Source organism: Meleagris gallopavo, chromosome 20 (genome assembly GCF_000146605.3).
Source record: "Meleagris gallopavo isolate NT-WF06-2002-E0010 breed Aviagen turkey brand Nicholas breeding stock chromosome 20, Turkey_5.1, whole genome shotgun sequence".
Lineage (NCBI taxonomy): Eukaryota > Metazoa > Chordata > Aves > Galliformes > Phasianidae > Meleagris > Meleagris gallopavo.
The window spans coordinates 209,112-231,247 of NC_015030.2; the positions used below are offsets into that span (position 1 = coordinate 209,112).

Consider the following 22,136-nt stretch of genomic DNA (forward strand, 5'->3'; position numbering starts at 1 on the left):
TCAGTACAAAAAAGACAGGGATCTCCTGGAAGGAGTCCAGCGGAGGGCCACAAAGATGGTGAAGGGCCTGGAGCATCTCCCCTATGAAGAAAGGCTAAGTGAACTGGGTCTGTTTAGCCTTGAGAAAAGACGACTGAGAGGGGACCTGATCCAGGTTTATAAATATCTGAGATGTGGCGGCCATAGTGGTGAGGCCAGTCTCTTTTCAGTGGTACATGGAGACAGGACGAGGGGAAACAGACATAAACTGCAGCATACGAAGTTTCGCACGAACGTGCGTAAGAACTTCTTCACGGTGAGGTGACGGAGCACTGGAACAGGCTGCCCAGGGAGGTTGTGGAGTCTCCTTCTCTGGAGATATTCAAGTCTCGCCTGGACGCCTACCTGTGCGACCTGGTGTAGAGAACCTGCTTTGGCAGGGGGGTTGGTCTCGATGATCTCTAGAGGTCCCTTCCAACCCCTACAATTCTGTGATTCTGTGATTCTGTCCCTGACCAACAGAAAATTAAGGTATTTATTACATGCATTTAATAATGAGACTGGAAAATTTTGAGATCCCCTAAACAATGGGAAATGCATCAAGAGGCTCGAGAGGCAAGCAAGTAAACTCTCACCTTTTTTGTGTGCTGGACATTAGAGAAGACTTTTCAATGACAGCAGTTATCTGCTCCGTCAGCACTATTTTCAGAATGGCTGGTAAAGTACTACTATAACCAGTCCAGTCCACCATTACTTAAACTATGGTACATGCACATCTTCTCTTCTAGAGCAGAACACACCTCCTGGAGCTCAATGAGAGATAATCAGCTGGAGAAGCGCTTCAATCCCATGACAGCCTTCATAAAGAATAGATATATGCACCTGTGTGCATGTATCTACAACTGCCATTCCAGTTGGTGTGGCAATAACACCACACTTTCTGAATGCCCCAGGAGCAGTCACCATCTCCAGTGTATCTGTGATCGCTCCTCATGTAACAGCACTGTAAGTATCTTCACTGTCAGGTTTACTTTTGATTACTCTTGGTGTGCCCTGCATTGTGTCAGCACTGACGGATTTTGTTTATCAATAAGAAATGCAATTACTACTTCTAAGAATTCTTTTTCTGGACATAACAGCAATAATCAGTATTTTTAAAAACGTCCTGTTAATAAAAGAAAGCTAGACTTAGGAAAAAGCAGGTAAAGGATCAGTGTTGAATTCAGAGGATGCTACAGGAGCTTCTGTGGAGGATTTAGGAGCAGCAAAACAATAAAAGAATCCTATTCACTGCTTGACTACATTTACATGTCATTCAGGGTGCACCTCCTCCCATTTGAGATCAATTTGGGAGACCAATAAGGAGCAAAAAGTATTTCACTAATTACAACCTTGAAGTAGAAGTCTGAAGCAGAGCAGTGGGTTACCAGGGCAGCAGCTGGTTGCCTGAGTAACCTCTGCATAATCACTTACTGCAGAGCTTTCAGAACACGGCTGTTGTACTTAGATATGTGCATCTACATTGAACTTGATCACCCACAGAGGTTAACACAATTTAACATGATGCAAGCATATGTCCCAAGTGGTGGAAAGAAACAGATCTGTACAAACATATTGTACAATCAATGATTTGTATAATAAGTCTTCTTGGGCACCACTTGAGAAAAGACCTGAGAATAACACAAAGTTCCCACTGCCCTTTTCAGAAAGGCTAACAATATGAACAAGACATAGTCCTGGTTCTCTTCCTTGCAGACGGGTAAAGTAGGTTCTTGATGAGAAACCAAACAGTATTATTTTTGTTTCTTCCTCCAGAGAAGTAAACTGTACAAACTCGAGGCAAGTCATCAACTAGAGGGCAAAGATTTTTTCAACAAGGAAAACAAACCATTTACCTTAGAAGAAAATTTGAGATGAACCTCTGCTTCATCAGCGAGACTCTTCTTCAGCTGAGCCCAAGCCTCTCCTAGTGTGCTGGAAAAACATAGCATAGCAATGATCAGTGCAGTTTTCTGAACATCCTTACAACAAGATTGATCAGGCAGCTTCATATGACACAACAAAGATTTGTAGCATACCATGCTCTGCAAAATCATGGAACAGTGACAGCAGAAATCTCTGAAGATAACTGATCTATTTGACCAAGGAATAATTAATCATATTTGCAGTGTATGTGGCAGTTCTCTGAAAAGTGTTCATAATCACCTCCAGTTGCAGAGATTCCACAGTGGCCTTAAGAGAGGTACTCTGTTATCTTATCCTTAAAATTTTAAACATATATTTATTCAACATTTATTAACTTTTTTCTTTTTATAATTAAAATAGATTTTCAAAAGTGCATTTTTTCCTTTCTCTTCTACTTCAAACACTAGAGTCGGTGAGCAAATAATTCTAATTCTCTGTGCAGAAGCCATTAAGTATTTGAAAAATATCAGGTCCTTTCTCCCACCTTCTTTTTCTTTCAGACAAGTTATTTTCTAGACAATGCAATTTTACAATCCTCTATACCACGGGCGTCCAACCTTCTGGCTTGCCTGGGCCACAGTGAGTGAAGATTATCTTTGCCACATACAAAATACATAGTATAATTACTGTATATAAGTAACAATTTCTTTTAATATTTTTCATTTAAAAAAAAAAAATGGCAACAGAACTATAAGACTAGTAGGATATTTGACCTTGCTTTTGTGAACCTAATGCATCAGTCTGGTTTGATGGAAGTGGTTGAAATCTTAATGAGTTCTGAAGATGCCTATCAGAGATTTTTTTAATCTAATTTTACTCTTCCTGAAAACATCTATTCACAAATGTGAATGTCAAAAACACTGTATTGGGGAGATTTAGATTGAATATAAGGAAAAAGTTTTTTTACAACAAGGGTGGTGAGGCACTGGCACAGGTTGCCCAGAGATGTGGTGGATGCCCAGTCCTTGGAGACATTCAAGGTCAGGCTGGACCAGGCTCTGAGCACCCGAACTAGCTGTAGGTGTCTGTGTTCATTGCAGGAGAGTTAGACAAGATGACATCTAAAGGTCCCTTCCAACTCTAAGGATTCTGTGGTTTTCTACGATTCTACAAAAGTGATGATATGAGTAAGGTGTGATTGCGAAGTAAGAGATATCTTTCTCTGGGAAGACAGATAAAGTCCAATAAAGAGTCATGACCAAATTTGATATGAAAGCAAGGCTTCGTATTTTTTGCTGTTCACTGGACTGTGGAGTCACTAGCCAATGTATGAAAATGTATGATATAATTTTTCCTAACTTCAGCTTGCTGTAACTTAAGTTTCATTTTGAACGTTGTCATGGTTAGGAATGTAGCACAGATAAGTTGATTTCCACCATGAAGACACATGTTTGACTCATTTAAATGAGTAGTCAAATCCACCAGAAAGCTGAACCTGTGAGCCATGCTTCATCTTCAAGTTCGGGCACAAGTTTTCCTTCGGATTCCATAGATGATTTGGTTTCATTTCACAAATGATAAAATCCTTTTGGCATTTTACCTCGACACAGCCACCTTCCTTCAGAGAGGAAGTGGTGATCCCACAATCAGCATCCGCGCTTCTAAGGAACTCCTGGGATTGGTAATGATTCAGTCCCCTGAACTTCATGAAATTCACAGCTTTCATGATAATGTAAAGTGTACAACATGTAGGTTTCAACTAGACCATGTTTGTGTGGCAGTCCCCAGAAGTGGGTCAGCCCTGCACCATGCCCTCACTGCACAGAGTTCCACTGTCACCTACAGTCTATGCTTGAGCTACATGCAATGAACTCATGAAAAATATTGCTAAAAATCAGACAATAATGCTAAAGGTTCATGATCTTATGAGGCTGAGTTACTAGCTGCCCAGGGTTGAATGTGGCCCACAGGTGGGACATGCCTTCATTAGACCCTCTCCAGCAGCCTTGATTCCTCTTATGTGTCATAACAAAAGCTACATCATCTTCCAGTTGCTAAACTGGTTGCAGACTATCTTGTATTAGACACTCTTTCTTCTGCAGATCTCAATGTGATTGCTTTTTAGACAACAGCATGAAGTTGTTGATGAATAAGCTTGTGATTCACTATAAAGAGATCCTTCTCCCACAAACTGTTATGTAACTGTATCTTTCGCATCCTTGTGGAAACATAAAACCTGGCATTTTTTCCTTACTGAAATGAATTTCAATTTTTTTTCAGCTCATTTCTCTAGTTTACCAAAATCACTCTGAAATGCAATCTTTTCTACAAATTTTATGTCAGCCCTCCTAGATTTGCCTCATCTCTGATTTTAATAAACCCATTATTTTTCTATCACAAATCATTAATGAATACATTGAAAAAAAATCTAGACTTGAAGCAAAGTTTGTGGACTCTCAATCTATACTCACACAGCTAAGTGCTAAGTATGATTTCTTCCCCAGTTTTGAACATCAGCCTTTTGCCCATTTTTCTTGCTTGCCTACAAGAATCTCCCATTGTCAAAAGTTACACTAAATTAACAGCTATGATGCTGATTCCTTCTTCCACATGGCCTGTTATTCTCATACTGGAGGGATTTGGGTTGTTTGACATCATTGGTTCTGTATTTATCCACAATAATTGCTCATCACTTTGTTTTCCACTAAATGCTTCTAGAAAGCTTAACTGCTTGTTCCATCACTTCCTCAAGGTTATATAAAGTTGACTGATCTACAATTTCACCGCTCCTTCTCTCTCTCTTCCTCAACTCCTTTTCAAAGACACTCATATTTATCCATCCCTAGTAGCATTAAAAATTCCCCATCATCTGTAATTTTAAAATAAAGATCTGTAAACTCCTAACGTTGCTCCAGTGAGTTGAGTCCCCTCAAGCATGGTAGGAATATAATAGTAATATTATATACACATTATAAATATATATATTATAAATATATATATGTATATATAATATTACTTATATTTTTATATATATAACTATAATATAGTAATATTATATATACATATGTATATATGTATATATATTTACAAAACATAATTGCTCACCACTTGCAGATCAATGTTCAGCCATTCCCCTAGCCAACTCCCCACAGTTTTATAGTGTTCATGTTCACATCATGTCATTTGGTATGGAATATCCCTTTGGTCAGTTTAGACCAGCTGTCCTGTTTCTGTCCTCTCTCAGTTCCTTGTGCCCCCTAGGCATCCCACTGGCAGGACACTGAGAGAAGCTGCCAACAACTAAAACACTGCTGTTATCAACATTGTTTTTCCTCCTGAAGCAAAAGCACAGCACAATATCAGACTCTATGAAGAAAATCAATTCTGTCCCTGCTGAAACCTGGACATAAGTTTAGATGCTTAGAGAAATAGCTAACACAAGGCTGACCTCTTGTCTATTGGAAGCAGAGAAAACATGTTGTGAAGCTTCACTCCCAATATAAACACAGTGTCAGAATTAGGATGAGGACAGTCATTCGAGTAGATAGTGATAGGTCAAGGGAGGGCAGCTTTAAACTAGAAGAGTGGAGACTGAAATTAGATATTAGGAGGAAATTCTTTACTATGAAGGTGGTAAGGCAATGGCACAGGCTGCCCAGAGAGGTGTGGGTGCCCCACCGTGGAACGTATTCAAGGCTCTGGGCAGCCTGACCTAGTGGGTGACAACCAGCCCAAATCAAGTGCTGGAGCAAAGTGGGCTATAAGGCCCCTCGCAACCCAAGCCATTCTGTGATTTCCAGCCTCAGATTTCAGTGCTTAGATGGTTTGCATTGGAATAGACAGCTAATTATTTTTAATCCTTCAGGAGTGGTAACTCTTCACTATTACTAAAGAAGTGTAGTCTAGTCAAAGCACACTGCTTATTATCCTCTTGATAATTTCTGAAGTGTTGCTCCTGTGGTTTGTTCTGCAGTCTTTGTTAAGGCAAAAAAGTACTGGTACCAGAGATATCCCAATGCCAGGAAAATGAAGAGCATTCCACTGTATTCCTCAGCAAGGCCTCTTTGATCCTTCCCTTTCCAGCAATAAATATGCTTTCAGCTGCATATTTATTCTGTACATTCCTCCATATTCAAAGTAACTTAGTATGTATTCATGCTAATCTCTATGGGAAATACTGCTGGTCCCAACAAGGATAGCATTAAACACATCATTAGAAATGCAAGGTTTTATATAGGCATTGCTAGAAATTTACCATGAATATCTTCAAAATAAAAATATTCCACACCAATTCTGTCTTTCCCAATACACTCAAAATGCTAAGCTAAATAAACCTCTACTGAATGGAAGAGCTCAGGAAGAATGCCTGTATCTGCGTGGGGGGAATGACTTTAATGTTAGAAATTCTTGTCTTCTGCTAAAGTCACAGAGACAAACTTACCCTTCTTCCTGAGCAGCCAAGGAATTCTGAGACAGTTTGGACAGGTTCTTAGCATATTCCTCCTCAATCTTTATCCTACACACACACACATAGAAAATAGAAAGACAGCAGTAAATCATCATTAACCCAGAAACCCACACACATAGTTTAAGGAAAATCTCTGTATTTTAAGGGATCTTGCCACAGGCATTTTCCTTTTAATCTTCAGTGGTTGGCACCAGTTTCAAGATCTCTCTCTCCTTTCCGTATGCTAAAAATGCAGCGGCAAGAACATGGATACACGCAAGAGAGCAGATGTGATAAAGTTAGAAGAAAAAACTACAGTTCTGGAGCACAAATAACAAGGACAAAGTGTTTCTAAGGAAGAGCATGAACTGTCTGCAAAATTGGGCTCACTCGAAAAGTATATTTCTCAATGTGCTGCTAAACATGAAGTCAATACATCCTTAAAGCAAAGATGAGGGGATTCAGCTACACTGAAAAATTCTGAGTGAGAGTCAGCAATGTGACCTCATCAGCTATCAGGCTACAGTCAACTACTGGAGGAAGGTTTCCCACAAGAAGAAAGATGTGACCTGAGGAGAGTAAGGAAGAACTTAGAAAATCACCAACAGCAAGTGAGAGAGATCAACTCAATCTGATTAAAGAGGAGGAAATCAAGAGGAGACATGGTATCAAGTATCCAGTACATAAATGGCTTCTCCATGTTTGCCATGGCCCCTGAATCTGGGGTGCTGGACTTCACTAGTGACATCAAATGCTTCCTAATTGCTGTTACAAATGACAAAGCTAGTGAATATGTGGCACAGGCCTCTACAGCCAGTGTGCAGGAGGGCAGCCCATGCCTTTCACCTACCCACCCAGGGCTGAAGCAGGGTCCTGGTTCTTGCCTGCATTCACTCAGCAGCACCATTCAGTAACAGCTGAACTTGCCAGCACTAGTGGGAAGGAAGAGTGCAGCTGTTGGCACTGTAGGAATGGCCGCATGGAGAAGAACCATTAAGCAAGGTGGTGGGGGTAAGTTCTTACTGCACATCTGGGAGGGGAGGAACAGTGGTTCAGAGGTGACATGAATCCCGCCTGAAGCTGAACTCCAGCTCCCCTGATGATTTTCACCAGCCAAACATTTGCAAAGTTCTCCTGACTAAGAAGGACAACTGCTTTGCCAGTTTTCAAACAAGTTTGCTCAGTTTAGTACCTCTTACGAAGAGCAGTGTGGCACCCAAGTGGAGCAGCTCCTGATTCTGTGCTGAGCTAGACACAGAAGAAGAGTGAGACAGAAGGTGGGATATTTCTGGCATACCAGCTTGCAATAGCTAGCTGAACACACACTGCTGCATGTGGTGCATTCAAGACAAAGGGATCCTTCTGACTAGCTAAAATATACCTAATATCCTGGGCTGATGAAAATATGGTGTGGATGCTACTCTGAGATGCAGTTGGCTGAAACCAAGGTAATACCCAGCTCTTTGCAGCAGTACAGCAGAGCACAACTACCAACCTCATACAGCACGAGTTCTTTTTCTCCCCATCATCTCAGTACAAAACCAGCCAGCTCAAGGCAAATTTTACTGCCACGAAGAGGTGTCAGTTCACAGTTTGTGTCAACAATCAAGTTGTTAACTGTTAACATCTTGGTCCCCATGTGTTGGTCACTGGTCTGAATGCAGAACCAGCAGAACGAGCCAGCGCCACCAGCAGCACCATAGCTTGTCTTCCCTCGCCCACAACACTATATGCCAGCACTTTTCTCACTCAATTTAAAACATATGACAAAAGAAAGCATACTTATATGCCTAATTTTGCATCAAATCATAGAATGGTTTGAATTGGAAAAGCCCTTCCTGCCTGTAATATGGGGTTGGAACTTGTACTGCCTGATACAGCCTGACTCTGAACACCTCTGGGGACGAGGCATCTGGTTTCACTTGTGCCACTGCTTCACCATACCCTGTAAAAAAATTCTTCCTAATATCTAATCTAAATCCACCCTCTTGTAGTTCTAAGCCATTATTCCTTGTACTATTGCTACGTTCCATGATGAAGAGCTTTTGTGCAGGCCCACCTTAAGTGCTGGAAGGATTCTCAGGAATGACCTCGTTTCCATGTCAGCTGATCCCTGAGTCTGGCTCACAGCAGCCCAGTTCTAACCAGCAGCTCACCTTCATTCCACCCCACCAACGCGACTTCCTACACCCATTGTGCCAGGAATAATAAATCCTGGTACAATGTGCCAGAGAAATCTGCAAGCAAGATGAATGGCATCTAGCTCCTGGCAAATGTGAGGACTATCTAGGAAATACTTTCTGTGGCGTCTGGAAAGGACAACAGCTCGTAACTGAGAAAAGCAAAGCCTGCAGAAGACCCATCAATCTCACTTTAGGACAGAGAGGGAAGTACCTTCTGAATCTCCAAACTTTGTACTGAAACACAAGTGAGTCATAGTCTACAACAACCAAAATGTATTTTATTCAATGTTCCTCCCAAGCACAACAATTCATTTGTAAGAAAAAGAAAAGTGTAATTATGCGGTCAAAATAAATGCAGGACTGAAGTCTCAGGATACAAACAAATATATAATTAGGAATTAGACACTACTAAGAAGGCAAGGAAGAAGGAACACTACTGGAGTCAGTAGTTCCTCAAAGAATTATGAAAAGATGAACTAGTTACTGCACAACAGCCTCAAGATAAAAATGGCCCCCACTCCAACCTCTGGCAAAAAGACCTTAAAGACCTTATCTTCAGTGGAAGAAAACAACAAGACAAAGGTACACCTTAAAAATGGGAAAAATCTGTTTGCTGGCCTTGGCCAATTTGCCTACCTTGAAAATACTCAACTGTGATCATCTTGAAACACCAACACACCAAACATTACAAGAGTCCTTAGATGTGTTTGAGTATCTCAAAAAAAACCCAGACTGATTTGCAATTATTTCAGCTTCACACAGATAAAATAAATTTTCTTGTTTCCACTAACTTGTTTAAAAGCATTATATGCTTTTAAAATATATAATATTTCACTCCCTGGGTACCAGAAGCATCAGTTTCTGAGCGTATTTTCATATGTATTATCATTTTTCTTTGTTCTCTTTGCTCTTTGGATGTTTATTTCCTATTCTGTCTTTTTTTTTTTTTTCTTTTTTTTCTTTTTTAAAGTACATTTTGTGCTCAAATAGTTCCAGTTATGGCATCCTATAATAGATAAAGAAAATCCAGAGAGCTACAATGGGAGATAAAGATGATCTGATGCGACTACCACGTAGGAAGAAACTAAATAGATTATGACAACATAGAGAACGCAGAGAAGAGGTGATAGAGGATACCTGACAGACATCTAAACAACTGTCACTTGTGTGAAGACAGTGGCTAGGAGTCTTTTCGCACTATCACTTGAGATTAAATTATCAGACAACAGAATTACTTCTTGTGGCACATAAGTGCATTGCAGAAGTCTTTGCTGTAAAACATTACCACTGTCAAAAAACCAGACAGATTCCTAAGGATTAGAGAAACAGTGGAAATCAGTTTTACAAATACCTGCTGAACAAGGCAGACTTAATGTCTGGTTTTGGTAATCCCTACAAGAAGTTGGGAGGATAAAGGCTCTGATGGTCTTCTCCTAAGCCCTGAATCCTGGCATGCTCAGAGTAAAGCTTCTGGGCTACAAAGACCTTTAACATAAGCAGGGTAATGGCTGTACAGTCTGTTTCATTTCTTGTAGTTAAATAATCTGATATTTGTTGCACATTTTTCTAATCACAACTCAGCTCAACTAAAAAGTGTGAGTGGCCAAACACTGAAGAGTGCTGTTCCTTAGTTAATAAAAAAAACTTTCCTTCTTACACTCTGAGAGACTAATGCCTTTCAGTGCTGTTTGCAAGTTTTCCTGGCTCTTCTGGAGTGCAAATTACTTGAATGCAAATGCTGGACCATATCTTCAGTTCCAATTTAAAGTAATTATTTCCTTCTTTCACACCCAAACACTTGATCTCTCAGTTCACCTCTCTTTACCTCTTCCCACTCCTTCAGTCACTCTAGTTCCAAAAGAAATGCTTTTTTACCATGTGCCTGCCACTGTGTTACACAACTTGCTACCAGGATTTCCAGTTTTTCCATTATTTACCTAGTTTCTGCCCCTCCTCAAAGTGTCTGTCACAATGCAAAATCATGGAGATCTCATCCCAGCTTCCTATTTAGAGCTATCTTTATTAGCTGTCTGAACCTTAACTCCAGAAGGCATTTTTTAACAAATGCAGAGTTTTCTGCACTTGAAGCTTGCAGTTAACCATTTTGAAACGCTTTTAGTAGCAGTAGCTACTAAATCTGATGATCATCACAAGAATCTTACCATAATTTCTTTCTTTTAGCCAGGGAAGTAAAGGCTTCTCTGAAGGCCTGAGCTCTCACTTCCTCTTCAGCCTGACATGCTCCTCCTTTTCCATACACAGGAATCTTGAATCATTTGTTCCAAATTGAAGAAAAATATACTCAACTTTTTGTAGCTCCTTTCTAGACTCCCTCCAAACTCAATACCAAAGCTTCTTTGTTGCCAGAACACAGTGGATCTTTTCTGTCCTTTCTTCCACAACATGCCTGTTTTTTACTCCAATAATGACAAAACCATTCCTTTTCCCAGAGTGAGAACTGGTCTCTCATTATTCCAGCCCAGCCCACCTGCATTTCATGCCCCGTCTGCCTCTCTCTTGAATTCTCCCTTGTTTTCTTTCTGTTGAATTTCCATCTTAGACTGTTTTCTTCAGAGTACTTTCCTCCAATTTTCCCTGGCCATTTCCATCATTATGTTGCTTGCTTTCTTTCCATCTTCTAGCTTAGTGTGTCCATTTCTCAATTTTTTCCTCTGCCAGCTGCTATTTTTCTCTGCCCACTTCCACTGCTCACATTTATTCACGGATCATACAGGCAATTGTCTCTTAGACTGTCTTACACCAAAAACATCAGGAACCAAATATGGATGCCTGGCACTCTGCACCTCCTACATCAGGCTGTCTTCATTGACTATGCTGTACTCTGTATAGTTGCCATACTCCTATTACTGCTGCTGCCATACCTCTCTATTATTAAAAAAAGCTAAGAGGGAGGAATTACCTATAAGTTTTGCTCATTCAAACTACCCCACAACCTTCAATGTCTGTGTCTGCTTCTTGCCTTGTTCACTGCTTCCACAGCAATGAACCATCAGTACAACAATGCTACGACGTAGAAGTGGAGCAGGAAGACAACATCAGCTCAGCAGGAAGCCCAAACAGAGAGGCAATAGCGAAGGACAGCAGCTCCTTCACTGGTACAACTGCCTCAAAGACAGAACATGCATAAACACAATCTGACCTTCTCTTGAGATTAATAATTTGTTCCCTATGAACCATCCTCATGTTCTGACAGTCATCCTCAAGATGACTTATATGGTCTTGGATACATGACAAGCAATTTCAAATGATAGCAACATTACTCACAAGTAATGTCACACCATCTCTAGTATCTGACTGAACTGTGTATCTACCAACTGTGTGGTTGGTGCTCAGTGTACTTACCATGTTAGCAGAGCAATGGACCATTAATACCATTCTGGCATTTTTTTTGCTATTAATCTCTCTCTACGATTTCAGGTTCACTCTAAATATCTGTGTGTTTAATTTAGCTCCATTAAGAGTCTGAATTCCAAGTAATGTTTTTACACATCTTTTAGTAAGTTGTGCCTAGATTGTTCTATGCCAAAAAACTGGTAGAATTATTTGGGCTGGAAGGGACCTTAATAATCATCTGGTTCTATCACCCTTTCCATAGGGACAACTCCCACTAGACCAGGTTGTGCAAAGCCCCATCCAACCTAGTTTTGAACACTTTGAGGAATGGGGCATCCTGTTCCACTGCCTTCTCACACTTACAGTAAATAATTTCTTCCTAATAGCTAATCTAAATCTATCCTTGTGTAGTTTAAAACCACTACTTCTTGTCCTTTAACACTCTTTAACAAAGAGTCCCTCTGCAGCTTTCCCATGCAGGAAGGCCCCGTTTAAATACTGGAAGACTGCTACTAGGTCTCCCTGAACCCTCTTTATAAGCTAAAAATCCCCAACTCTCTCAGACTGTCTTTATAAGAGAGATGCTCCAGATCTCTGATCGTCTTCATGGCCTCCTCTGGACTCACTCCAATAGGTCCAAGTTGTCCTTATGTTGGTTGCTCCAGAGCTAATACAGCACTGAAAGTAGGGTCTCATGAGAGCAGATTAGAGAAGATGGGTATCTTTCCTCAACCTGCTAGCCACACTTCTTTTGATGCACCCAAGAATACAGTTGGCTTTCTGGGCTGAAAGCACACCTTACCAGCTTCTGTTGAGTTTTTCCACCAACGATCAACCTCAAGCCCTTTTCAGGGCTATTCTTTATTCACTCATCACCCAGCTTATATTCGTGCTTGGGACTACCCTGTGCCAGGTGCATGACCTTGCACTTGGCCTTGTGGAGCTTCAGGAGGTTCACATGGACCCTCAAGCCCGTCAGGTCTCTCTAGTAGCATTCCTTCCCTCCAGTATGTTGACCGTACCACTCAGCTTCACATCGCTGGCAAACTCGCTGAGGATGCTGTCACTGACAAAAATGTTAAATAGCAGTCCTGATACCAACCCCTGAAGAAACACAATTTGTCACTAACGCTTTTTTTTTTTGTCACTTTTGTCACATATTTTTCAGGAAAAAAAAATTTCCTTTCTAAACATCTGTACTCTGTTTTTCCCATATCCCTGTTTTTCCCTTAGCTTCACAGTTTAAAACTTCTTGGTTCCTTCCATCAAAATGGGCATACGGAGCAGCATGAGTGAGATAGCTGAGATATGAGTGATAGCTGTAGAAGACTGGAGAATGTGGATAGATATCAGGTAAGTATTTAATGCACTTCAAGAATTGGTGGCATATCTTTTACACAGTTTAAGTTCTGTGATTAACACAGGGAATGCTCATACCATAGAAAAAAAAAAAAACAAGACCAAAACAGTTAATTTGATATCAGAGTGTCAATTACCTTTCTCGAACAAACTCTGCCATTTCTTTCTGCATTTGTTTCCCTTTAAGTTGCTTTTGAAGAAGAATCTCAAATCCTGATACTGTATTGTTCCCTTGTGAATCCTTCTTATCAGCCTGAAAGGAAAAAGGAATTTCAACCAAATGATATATAGGAATCAAAGGCAGACACACAGTTCCCAGCAGTAACTCCCAGGAGTCTGACCACACTGAAGCAGTTTTTGAAGAGCCTTTTGCAGAAAGCATCACCTGTGACAAAGCTGCTCATCACACTGCACCTCAACCATTCTCAAAGAAATGTTCAAACACTCTCTCATTCCTTCTCATTTCTCCCTTAAAAAAAGAAGTTGTGCAGTTATCTTCAGCTAGCAATAGGCTGCAGGGGCAGTACTGTCTTCCCATTTGCTCTGAGTCCTTCACACCTGCTAAACCCCCTGGGGCTGGCTCTGGCAATCATGAGCCCTGACAACACCCTACAAAGAAAAAAAAATGGACCCTGGGGCCAGCACAATGGAATTGCTGCAGGAAAGGAGAAGACCCTGCTGCAGTCTTAAATGACCTATAAGAGACTGTAAAATTCTGTGCTGATCTGTGCTCAAAAAATATACAGCCAGTCCATAAAGCAGGGCAAAACAGCAACTTTTCCAGTAGTTTAATGCAATCCATCCCATCTTTCACTTATTTTTCCTACATGATCTTTTTAATCCCTTGCTTCATTGACTTCAAGTCTGCTGCAAGGACCAAGGCTGTCTCCTGTTTTCTATTCCATCTCTGCTTTTCTATATTTCAAAATTTCATTTCCCACTTTCTTCTAACAGACCCAGAGAACACTCCAGAATGATTACTGTTTTTGCTGTCACAAATGTCACAGTAATCAAAGAGTAAGACTTTAGAATGAATGTATGGCCATAACACCACGCTGCAGGCAACAGCATGTTACAAGCTGAGACTGGAGGAGTATAATGCATCGAAGAAGCCAAATCATGGATTATAAGGCTGAATGACAAGAAATAGGAGGATAAACATTTGCAGAAGAAAGGCAACTTTCAGTCAAGTTCCATCAAGGGAAAGATGTGAACTAAACCAAGCAGTGATCAAACATAAATGGAAAGAAACAATTGTGGCGGTGTCTTCTGAAAGGCACATAAAAAATATACCTATAAGCCATTTCGTATTTTACTGTTTATTGGGATCAGAAGCCTAGAAGAGATGGAAGAAATGCTATTGTTTTGGTAATGTGACCATTGGTAAACATGACACAGTATAATCTGCTGAGTGTGCTTCACACGAAGTATTGTGTGACTGAGCACTCTCAAGGGAAAGTGCTGCTGCAGCTACAGCTGAACTCTTCTTTATAGTGAAACTTTTTTTTTTTGAACACCTCATGGAATCATAGAATGATTTGAGTTGGAAAGACCCTTAAATGTCATCTAGTGCAACTTCCCTGTAATAAACAGGGACACCTTCAGCTAGATCAGGTTGCTCCTGGTCCAGCCTAACCTAGAACAAGGACACACCACCACTCTCTGGACTACCTGTACCAATACCTCACCACCCTTGTTGTAAAAACTTTCTTTCCTTACATCTCTCAATCTCCCCTCTTTTAGTTTGAAACAACTTCCCCTTTTCCTATTACAACATACCCTGCTCAAAAGTCTGTCCCCTTTTATACAGCTCCTCTTTAGATATTGACAGGCCGCTCTCAGGTCTCCCCAGGCCTTCTCTTCTCCAGGCTGAACAGCCCCAGCTCTCTCAGCCTGTCTTTACAGGGGAAATGTTCCATCTCTGAGATCATTTTTGTGGCCCTCCTCCAGACTTGATCCAATAGGTCTACATCTCTCTTGTAGTGAGGACTCCACATCTGGATGCAGTACTCCAGGTGAGATCTCAGAGTGCAATGCAGAGGGGCAGGATAATCTCCCTTGACTCGCAGGCCACAGTGATTTTGATGCAGTACAGAATATGGTTGGCTTTCTGGGCCATGAGGGCCCTCTGTTGGCTCATGTCCAGCTTGCCATTTTCAATAATTGGTAACCAGAAACATGTGAAATTCATAAAATTTCCATTGTTCAGGTAGTAACCACTCCTCCCTCCCAAAAAATAGTTTTCCAGTGGAGGACCCTTTCTGTCAGCTCCACACTTGAAGTACTGACTCCTGCTATGATAACAAACCTCAGTTTAATTTGATCTGACCTGACCTTAAAAGTAGAAGAGAGCACTGCCATGCTTAATGCCTATGGTGTTTAAGACCAGTAGGAAGCTCAGTACCATCATGATGATCTTTTGCTCTCCCCTCACAGAAGAGCAGGGGAAGAAAACACAATGACAAAAGCTCATAACATTCTCTAACATGAGGCACCTTCCAGTCTCTTCTCACAGAGGCCATCCATGCAGCCCACCCCACACTACCAAAGCTTTGCCAAATAACCCAATACATCTAACCCTTTAAAAGATTAACTTATCATCTGGCCTCCAGAAAAAAAAACTATGAGAATGATCTTTACAATTTTGAAGAAAGACTGTAGATGTTACATCTCTAGCCCACTTGTGCACTCCTAGCTGTTGTGCTCTGAGAAACACCAAAATAATGTTCATTAATATGTTACTACTTCTGTATTCCTCTTCTGCTGCACAGCTGTTTGGCTGAGCTATTTTGAGATGCGTAGTTTTTCCTACATCCCATCCATTTGCTGACAAAACTATGCTCCAAGAGCTTGCACTGCCTTTCAGGACACTCTTCTAATAGCTCTCCTCATCTAAGAATGATTAGAATGATCTTCACTGGCTTCTTCAGTCTCTCTTGCATCGCCCTAACACAACTGCAGCTCAGTCCAAATCCTTTACCTTCTATCACAAAGCAAGCTTTTCATTCCTCTTTTTCAGAAGCTCAAGAGCTGCAATATGGCATGTGGCTGTCTGCCTACTTACCCAGAAATAATCACAGTAGCTCCACTCTGAAGGTTTCAACAACTGCTGCTCTGGCATTATGTCAGGATGGGGGAAAGTTACACAGTTTATCTATAAAAGAAAAAAAAAAAAAAAAAGGCAGAAGATAGTTAGAAGGTAATGAAATTTAGTTGAGAAAAATGCAAATGAAAGATTACATATACACACTCCAATCAAAAAGAAACCAACAACACAGTGAGTGCGTGCTGGTGAAGAAACATTGGTTGTTGCATGGAAACAGCAGCTCAGTATTCCCAGAAAGCTCCTCTGAGCAAGGAGTAGCGTCAGCTCAGAAGAAAATGAACTGCTTGTTTCACACAAGGAATGCTTGTCTGATTCAAAAGTACCATACACCAACTTCTAGATCCCTAACAAAGCTGGGGTGAAATACCTGATGTGAGCAAGCCCTGAACACAAGAAATACCACGAAGATCTAGAGCATTGAAAGCACTGCTATTGGCCTATTTCATTAGCAAATTTTGGTTTGCAGGATTATTTAAAAGGTCTCATTTTTTTCAGTATACAACACTCCAGTCAGTCAGAGACCTTTTCACATAAAGCTGATGATCTGAGCAGAAATGGGAATGAACTCTCTAAAATCAGCTAGACTTCAGTGCATGAAAGCCACACAAATTTTTAAGATAGAACTCATCACACAGTCATTAAACAAAGGCACAAAAATGTCCAAGCGCTCATTATGTTATCACAGAAGAAAATGCAGCACAGTGTAAGTGAAGGATGTGACAGCTACTGCAGAACACGCTGCAGAATAATTCTGGGCGCAGCTAGGCCTGTCAGGGAAGCACCAGCATAAGTCCGACTGCTGTCACTACATACTGCTCTCATAAAACTGCTGAGCAGGCACACTAAAACCAATCCCTCCCAGCATGCTAGCAGGTTTCACTGGACAGTAATGGTACCTGTATACTAACCAAAGAATCAACAGAAATTAGGGATGGACAAGCATCACAACTGTAACTTTTTCTGAGGAAGGATTACTTAACATGCAAAGGAAATCCAAGGGATTGTGGGCAAGGCTATCACAGCTGTATATGCAACCCCACATCTAGCAGTGATATGCTGTAAATCTGCCCTAGGGCTTTTCAGAGTATCAGAAAGGACACAGCACGCTACTGCAAAGTGCTGACACAGGATAAATCCACAACACCAGATCAATGCAGACAAAGCCTTTAGCTGATACAACACTGTTCCTGCAAGCCCACAGCAACTCTGCCACTGTTTGCACTAAAGTTTCAGTGGCTGTCCTGTATGTAATCCAAAAGGTTTGTTCCTCCTCCTCCTCCAGAAGGATTACTCTTTCTTTCCAGAGATTGCCAAATCAAATTCAAAGCAAGCTCAGGACTTTTTCCTTATGGTGTCCAGCTATAATGTCAGCTAGATCCTTTCTGAGCCATGTCTCTCCTGTCAGTTCTCCTTCCAGATCCCATGGGAACTGCAGCCACAGCCCCCGACAGGCCTCATGTTGTCAGCAGCCATTCTCTCTGGACCACAGGAGCTGTAGAAAACACTTGCTCCCTCACACCTCCCCATCAGAAGCATCATGCATCAGGAATCACAAAGACAGCTCAATTCTGAGCTGGATGATGCAGCGAAGGACATCTGTGTGATGCCAGGCTGACTTCTCTCCCTGCAGTCTCTGCACAAACTCTGTCTGTGAAGGAGTTTTATTGAGGAAACCTTCTGCCTCAGCTAATATTTTCCTCTCCCTTGTCAGCTCAATCATTTCAGAACAGCACTGCAAGCCTATTGCACCCTATTTTAGTATTAGGTAGGTTGGATTACCTTCGCTCTTCCATTCAGGGACCACTAAGTCTGAAGGCCTACAAGCTGTTTGCTTGATGCAAGATCGAGTAAAAGTCATTTGCACTAGCATCCTGATGTTCAAAAGCCTAGCCCGTGGCATTAAATAGCCTTATCAACCCCATAAAGAGTGGTGTCTGCTCCCTCCTCATGGGACCACTGATTTCATTAACCAAGTATCTGACAGTAAAGGTATAAAGTCTAAATTCAAACAACATGAAAGACAACTGTGCTGATTTACTTTAAAAAAATAGACTTTTGAACCAATAGGGCATACAAAAACATGCAGAAGGGACTATTACAGTTGTTACTGCCATATATATATTAAATATATATTAAAGTACCTATCTTAACTAATGACAGACTCACAGAACTTTAAGAGAAAACAAGGCATAATGACTTGCATTATGTTTGCACAGATGTCACTGGGACAGCCCAGGTGATCATCAGCCTCATCATGGTAGTAAGCCCTCAAGTGGACTCTTCACTAATAAAAATAATGGCTGTTGTCAGCCAACAAAGCGCCTTTACTGAAAAGACACCAAGAAGGCGTGCTCCAAACATAAGCTAAGCGAAGAGACAGGCGGAAAGCAGCCTGTCCTTGGAGCTGCCACGGAATGCTGGTGGCATCTCAAAACCTGTCTGAGAGGTCTGGGCACCTGGTGGATTGCCAAGGTCAGAGCCAAGCACACAGAAGCTGTGCTGTGATAAACATGATGACAACAAAGCCGGGGAGGGGACAAACAGAGAACAAGCAACCCCATACAGTGCCTTTCTCGGACAAGTCTGTTTTGTATCAAATTAGGAAACAGATCAAAAATACTTTTGCCTGTGTACTGATGATGAGCAAAAGCAACTGCAATCTTCACAGCCAAACACACCAGCTCATACTCCATGAGTAATGGTAAAATAAGCTGTTTAATTGTTATTATCATTTTTATGTCTGAGATGCAAAAGGTTCACGGACAAAAAGTCACAGGGACATAGGTGAGTTCGCAGGATTTGCACAAGAGCAGCATGCACAAGATACTTTGTTGGGCAAGATATGCACATCCATTCCACTGACTTCAAAGTCCTCCACATGCTTTGAAGTGGCTACCAGCAGCCTCTGGTAAATGAGACAGTGCCAAGCAACACGAATAAAACAAGAATAATTTGATGAAGGTTTAGATAATCAACTACATATTTATTACATAAGACGCCACATAAGTAAGTGAGCAGACAGTGGGTGAGCTGCACTCTTGTGCTGAAGTGAAGCAGCTACAGAGGGGCAACATACTTGCTCTTTTCTTCAACTTATGCACACTCACAGCACCTTAAGATAACACAACTTTGCCAGCTTGTGTAACCTGTATTTGCTTTACAATCTCAATACTTGAACACAAAATCTAAAACAGCCAACTCAGCAAAGAACACTTGTCAAACAGGGCTGTTTGGATAAATAGAAAAACTGGGAGGACGGCTGACACCTTTGTATAGCTTAGGCACAAATTAAGGCTTTGGCAGTTTTAACTCTACCCAGGAGTGGAAGCCAGGAATGCCTAGGCTGTGTCTAGGTTATTTCAACATCACAAATTTGTACGTGGTGCATTGGCAGTGATGTCACAGCTGTAGCGCAACAGGAGGGGAGAAAAGCCAAGTGAAGCTCTGAACATTAGCAAAGAAAATTCATCCACTTGGTATTTAGAACATTAGGTTCTGCCGGAAGTGTTTAGGAAGCTTCTTCATTCATGTATCTGTAGAAATGTCTAGAGACAATTTGCTCAGCGCGCACCAAAGCAGTGGATTTTTGATAGCTTCTGCCATGCTGTCAACCCTAGGGCAGAGCAGAGAACACTGCTGAATGGGCAGCCTCACGCTATGTTAATTTCTTTATGTCAGATGCACAAAATGCTAAGCTACTGCATGCAGGCTGCCCCTCTTCCCATTCACAGCACACGTTCATTTCGTTGTCCAATGTAAGCAAAATAACGCCATCATTTTCCAAGTCATGTCTTACCTTCTTTCAGCACTAAAACATTCTTTAGAAAGAAATCCATGCTCAGAAACTACCGTATCATCAGACATGCTCAGAAGGTTTCTTGCTCTTCAGGTGAAATACAATTCTATTCTCCCTTGTACACAATATTGCACTGTGCCTTCCCTCATCTACATCTCTTCAGAAATCAGACAGGAAAAATCCACGCTGAAGCTGGTAAATGCACCTTAAAACTCTGCGCAAAAATCAATGTGGACCACAGCACTGCACTTCTGCTTCCTTAAGAGCAACAATAATTTGTGCAAATGGCAGATTTGTAACAGCCTATTTTATAACCCATCAGGGTCTCCTTTCCAGGGAAAACAGATTCTTAGTGCTAGTAACATTCATTTACTGAGAATACCATACCCTTCTTCCTATGGGACACGTACTCCAGCTCACACCTGCCTTCAGGACTGCCAGATGAAAGAGTAAGTCCGTGCTCTTTGAACATAGAGAAAGCACTTGCATTTGTTGGAAGACCTGAGGAAAGCAGTAAAACAGAGCACTGGGCTGCAGCTGCTGATCAGGTGTCACGACCCAATGTTTGCAGCTTCCCTATCACTGGGTTTCTGTTTGAATGGGGGTCTGACAGACTTGGAAACCCAAATTGATGACAAAAATCCTCTTTGCAAAAGGTTCAACAACAAGCTAAGGACATGCCCTGCAGCCCTGTTAACCAGAGCATCCCAATGCCAGCTGGAGCAGTGCTGAACAAATAAAAAATCTGGGGAGGGGGAAGCAGAGAGGGAATTTACATTGCTTTACAGTTTACAGTCCATCTGAGAATGTTATTTTTCATAATGCTTCCTTGACGCAGGCAGTGGCTTGAAGCAAGTGGCTGTTAAAATTAGCTTGGTTCTGCCTGTCTGATGTGTTGCGCTTGAAAGCTGTGGATTTCTGTTGGAGGAAGGCACACAGTGACCCTTACATAACATAACACACAACACTTGATCACTTTGCAGATGCTACCAGACAGCACACAGGCCAGCAAATATGACATGGAAAAGCACCCCCAATGAGCAGCTGTCTCCATACCAGGTACAAAGCCAGTCTTTCACAGACACAGGTGCTCTCACTTACGTGCTGCTCTGTGCAGCACACACAGACCATGTCTGCACCCTCAGGGCTACCCACACAGCCTGCTGCCGTCCTGCCCCACACCTGAACAGGGAGCAGAATGTGAGCAGCATAGGTAGTGGAGACACCTTTACTCCCTCTCCTTTACCACTGCAATTTGTCTATCTTTCATTTATCTTTATTATTTCCTATTCAATAGATCATGGCACGCCCAGTCACTTCAAATGTGTTTTGATTTCCTTCCCAATTTCAAACATCTGTCATATACCGATGAGTCCAGAATTGTAAGCTGTGTTCCAGATGGAGTCACAAGTCCTGCAGAATTCATCAGTGTTTGTAAACATCACACTGCAAACATCTTGTCAACTATATATAATTAATCAAAGCAAATTTAATGATCACTTCATTCCTGTACCTAAAATCTCTGCCTTTACCAGAAATCTTCAACTGGACACTCTAGCAAGGAAAAACATCTTCTGATGCCTCTTTGAGCATCAGAAAAGTGTTTAAAGTTCTCCCGCAGGGCTGTGACCCCCATCCTTAAACCATTTCTCACCCTTTGCTGCTTCTCTGAGCATCGGGGCAAACCAGGCCCGGGCAGCAACCCACAGAAGAGCGTGTTTGGTCAGGATTCGCAGTTAGCTCTCTTTTTGGGTACCTCCTCACCTGCTGCTCATCCCAGAACCCCAGAATCAAAGGGAGAAATCAGACAGGAATCGCACTTTGAGAATCCCGTGGGACAGCCAGAACAGAACATCCTGAGCTGGAAGGGCCCCTGCAGGATCACCGAACCCGTCCCGGGGATGGAGCTCCATCCTTCGCAACGGAGATCCCGCAGCCTTTCTGGACCCCCGGACGTGGTGTTTAAACAGAGCAGAACTACTCCCGCCGGAGCAGCTCCCGCAGCGC

At 41.7% G+C, this 22,136-nt stretch overlaps 2 protein-coding genes across 2 annotated transcripts in view; both read right to left on the minus strand.

Annotated features, from left to right (window-relative positions):
* Positions 1–22,136, minus strand: part of LOC104913726 (myosin-7-like) — a 448,286-nt gene that overhangs the window by 153,644 nt on the left and 272,506 nt on the right. The window lies entirely within an intron of this gene.
* LOC104913723 (growth arrest-specific protein 7-like) lies at positions 1,812–16,401 on the minus strand. Its single transcript, XM_010721167.3, has 4 exons — positions 16,292–16,401; positions 13,365–13,480; positions 6,326–6,400; positions 1,812–1,953 (listed from the first exon to the last, which is right to left on the minus strand). Exons 1-4 carry the CDS (start codon positions 16,346–16,348, stop codon positions 1,827–1,829), a joined length of 375 nt encoding a protein of 124 aa, XP_010719469.1. The 5' UTR covers positions 16,349–16,401; the 3' UTR covers positions 1,812–1,826.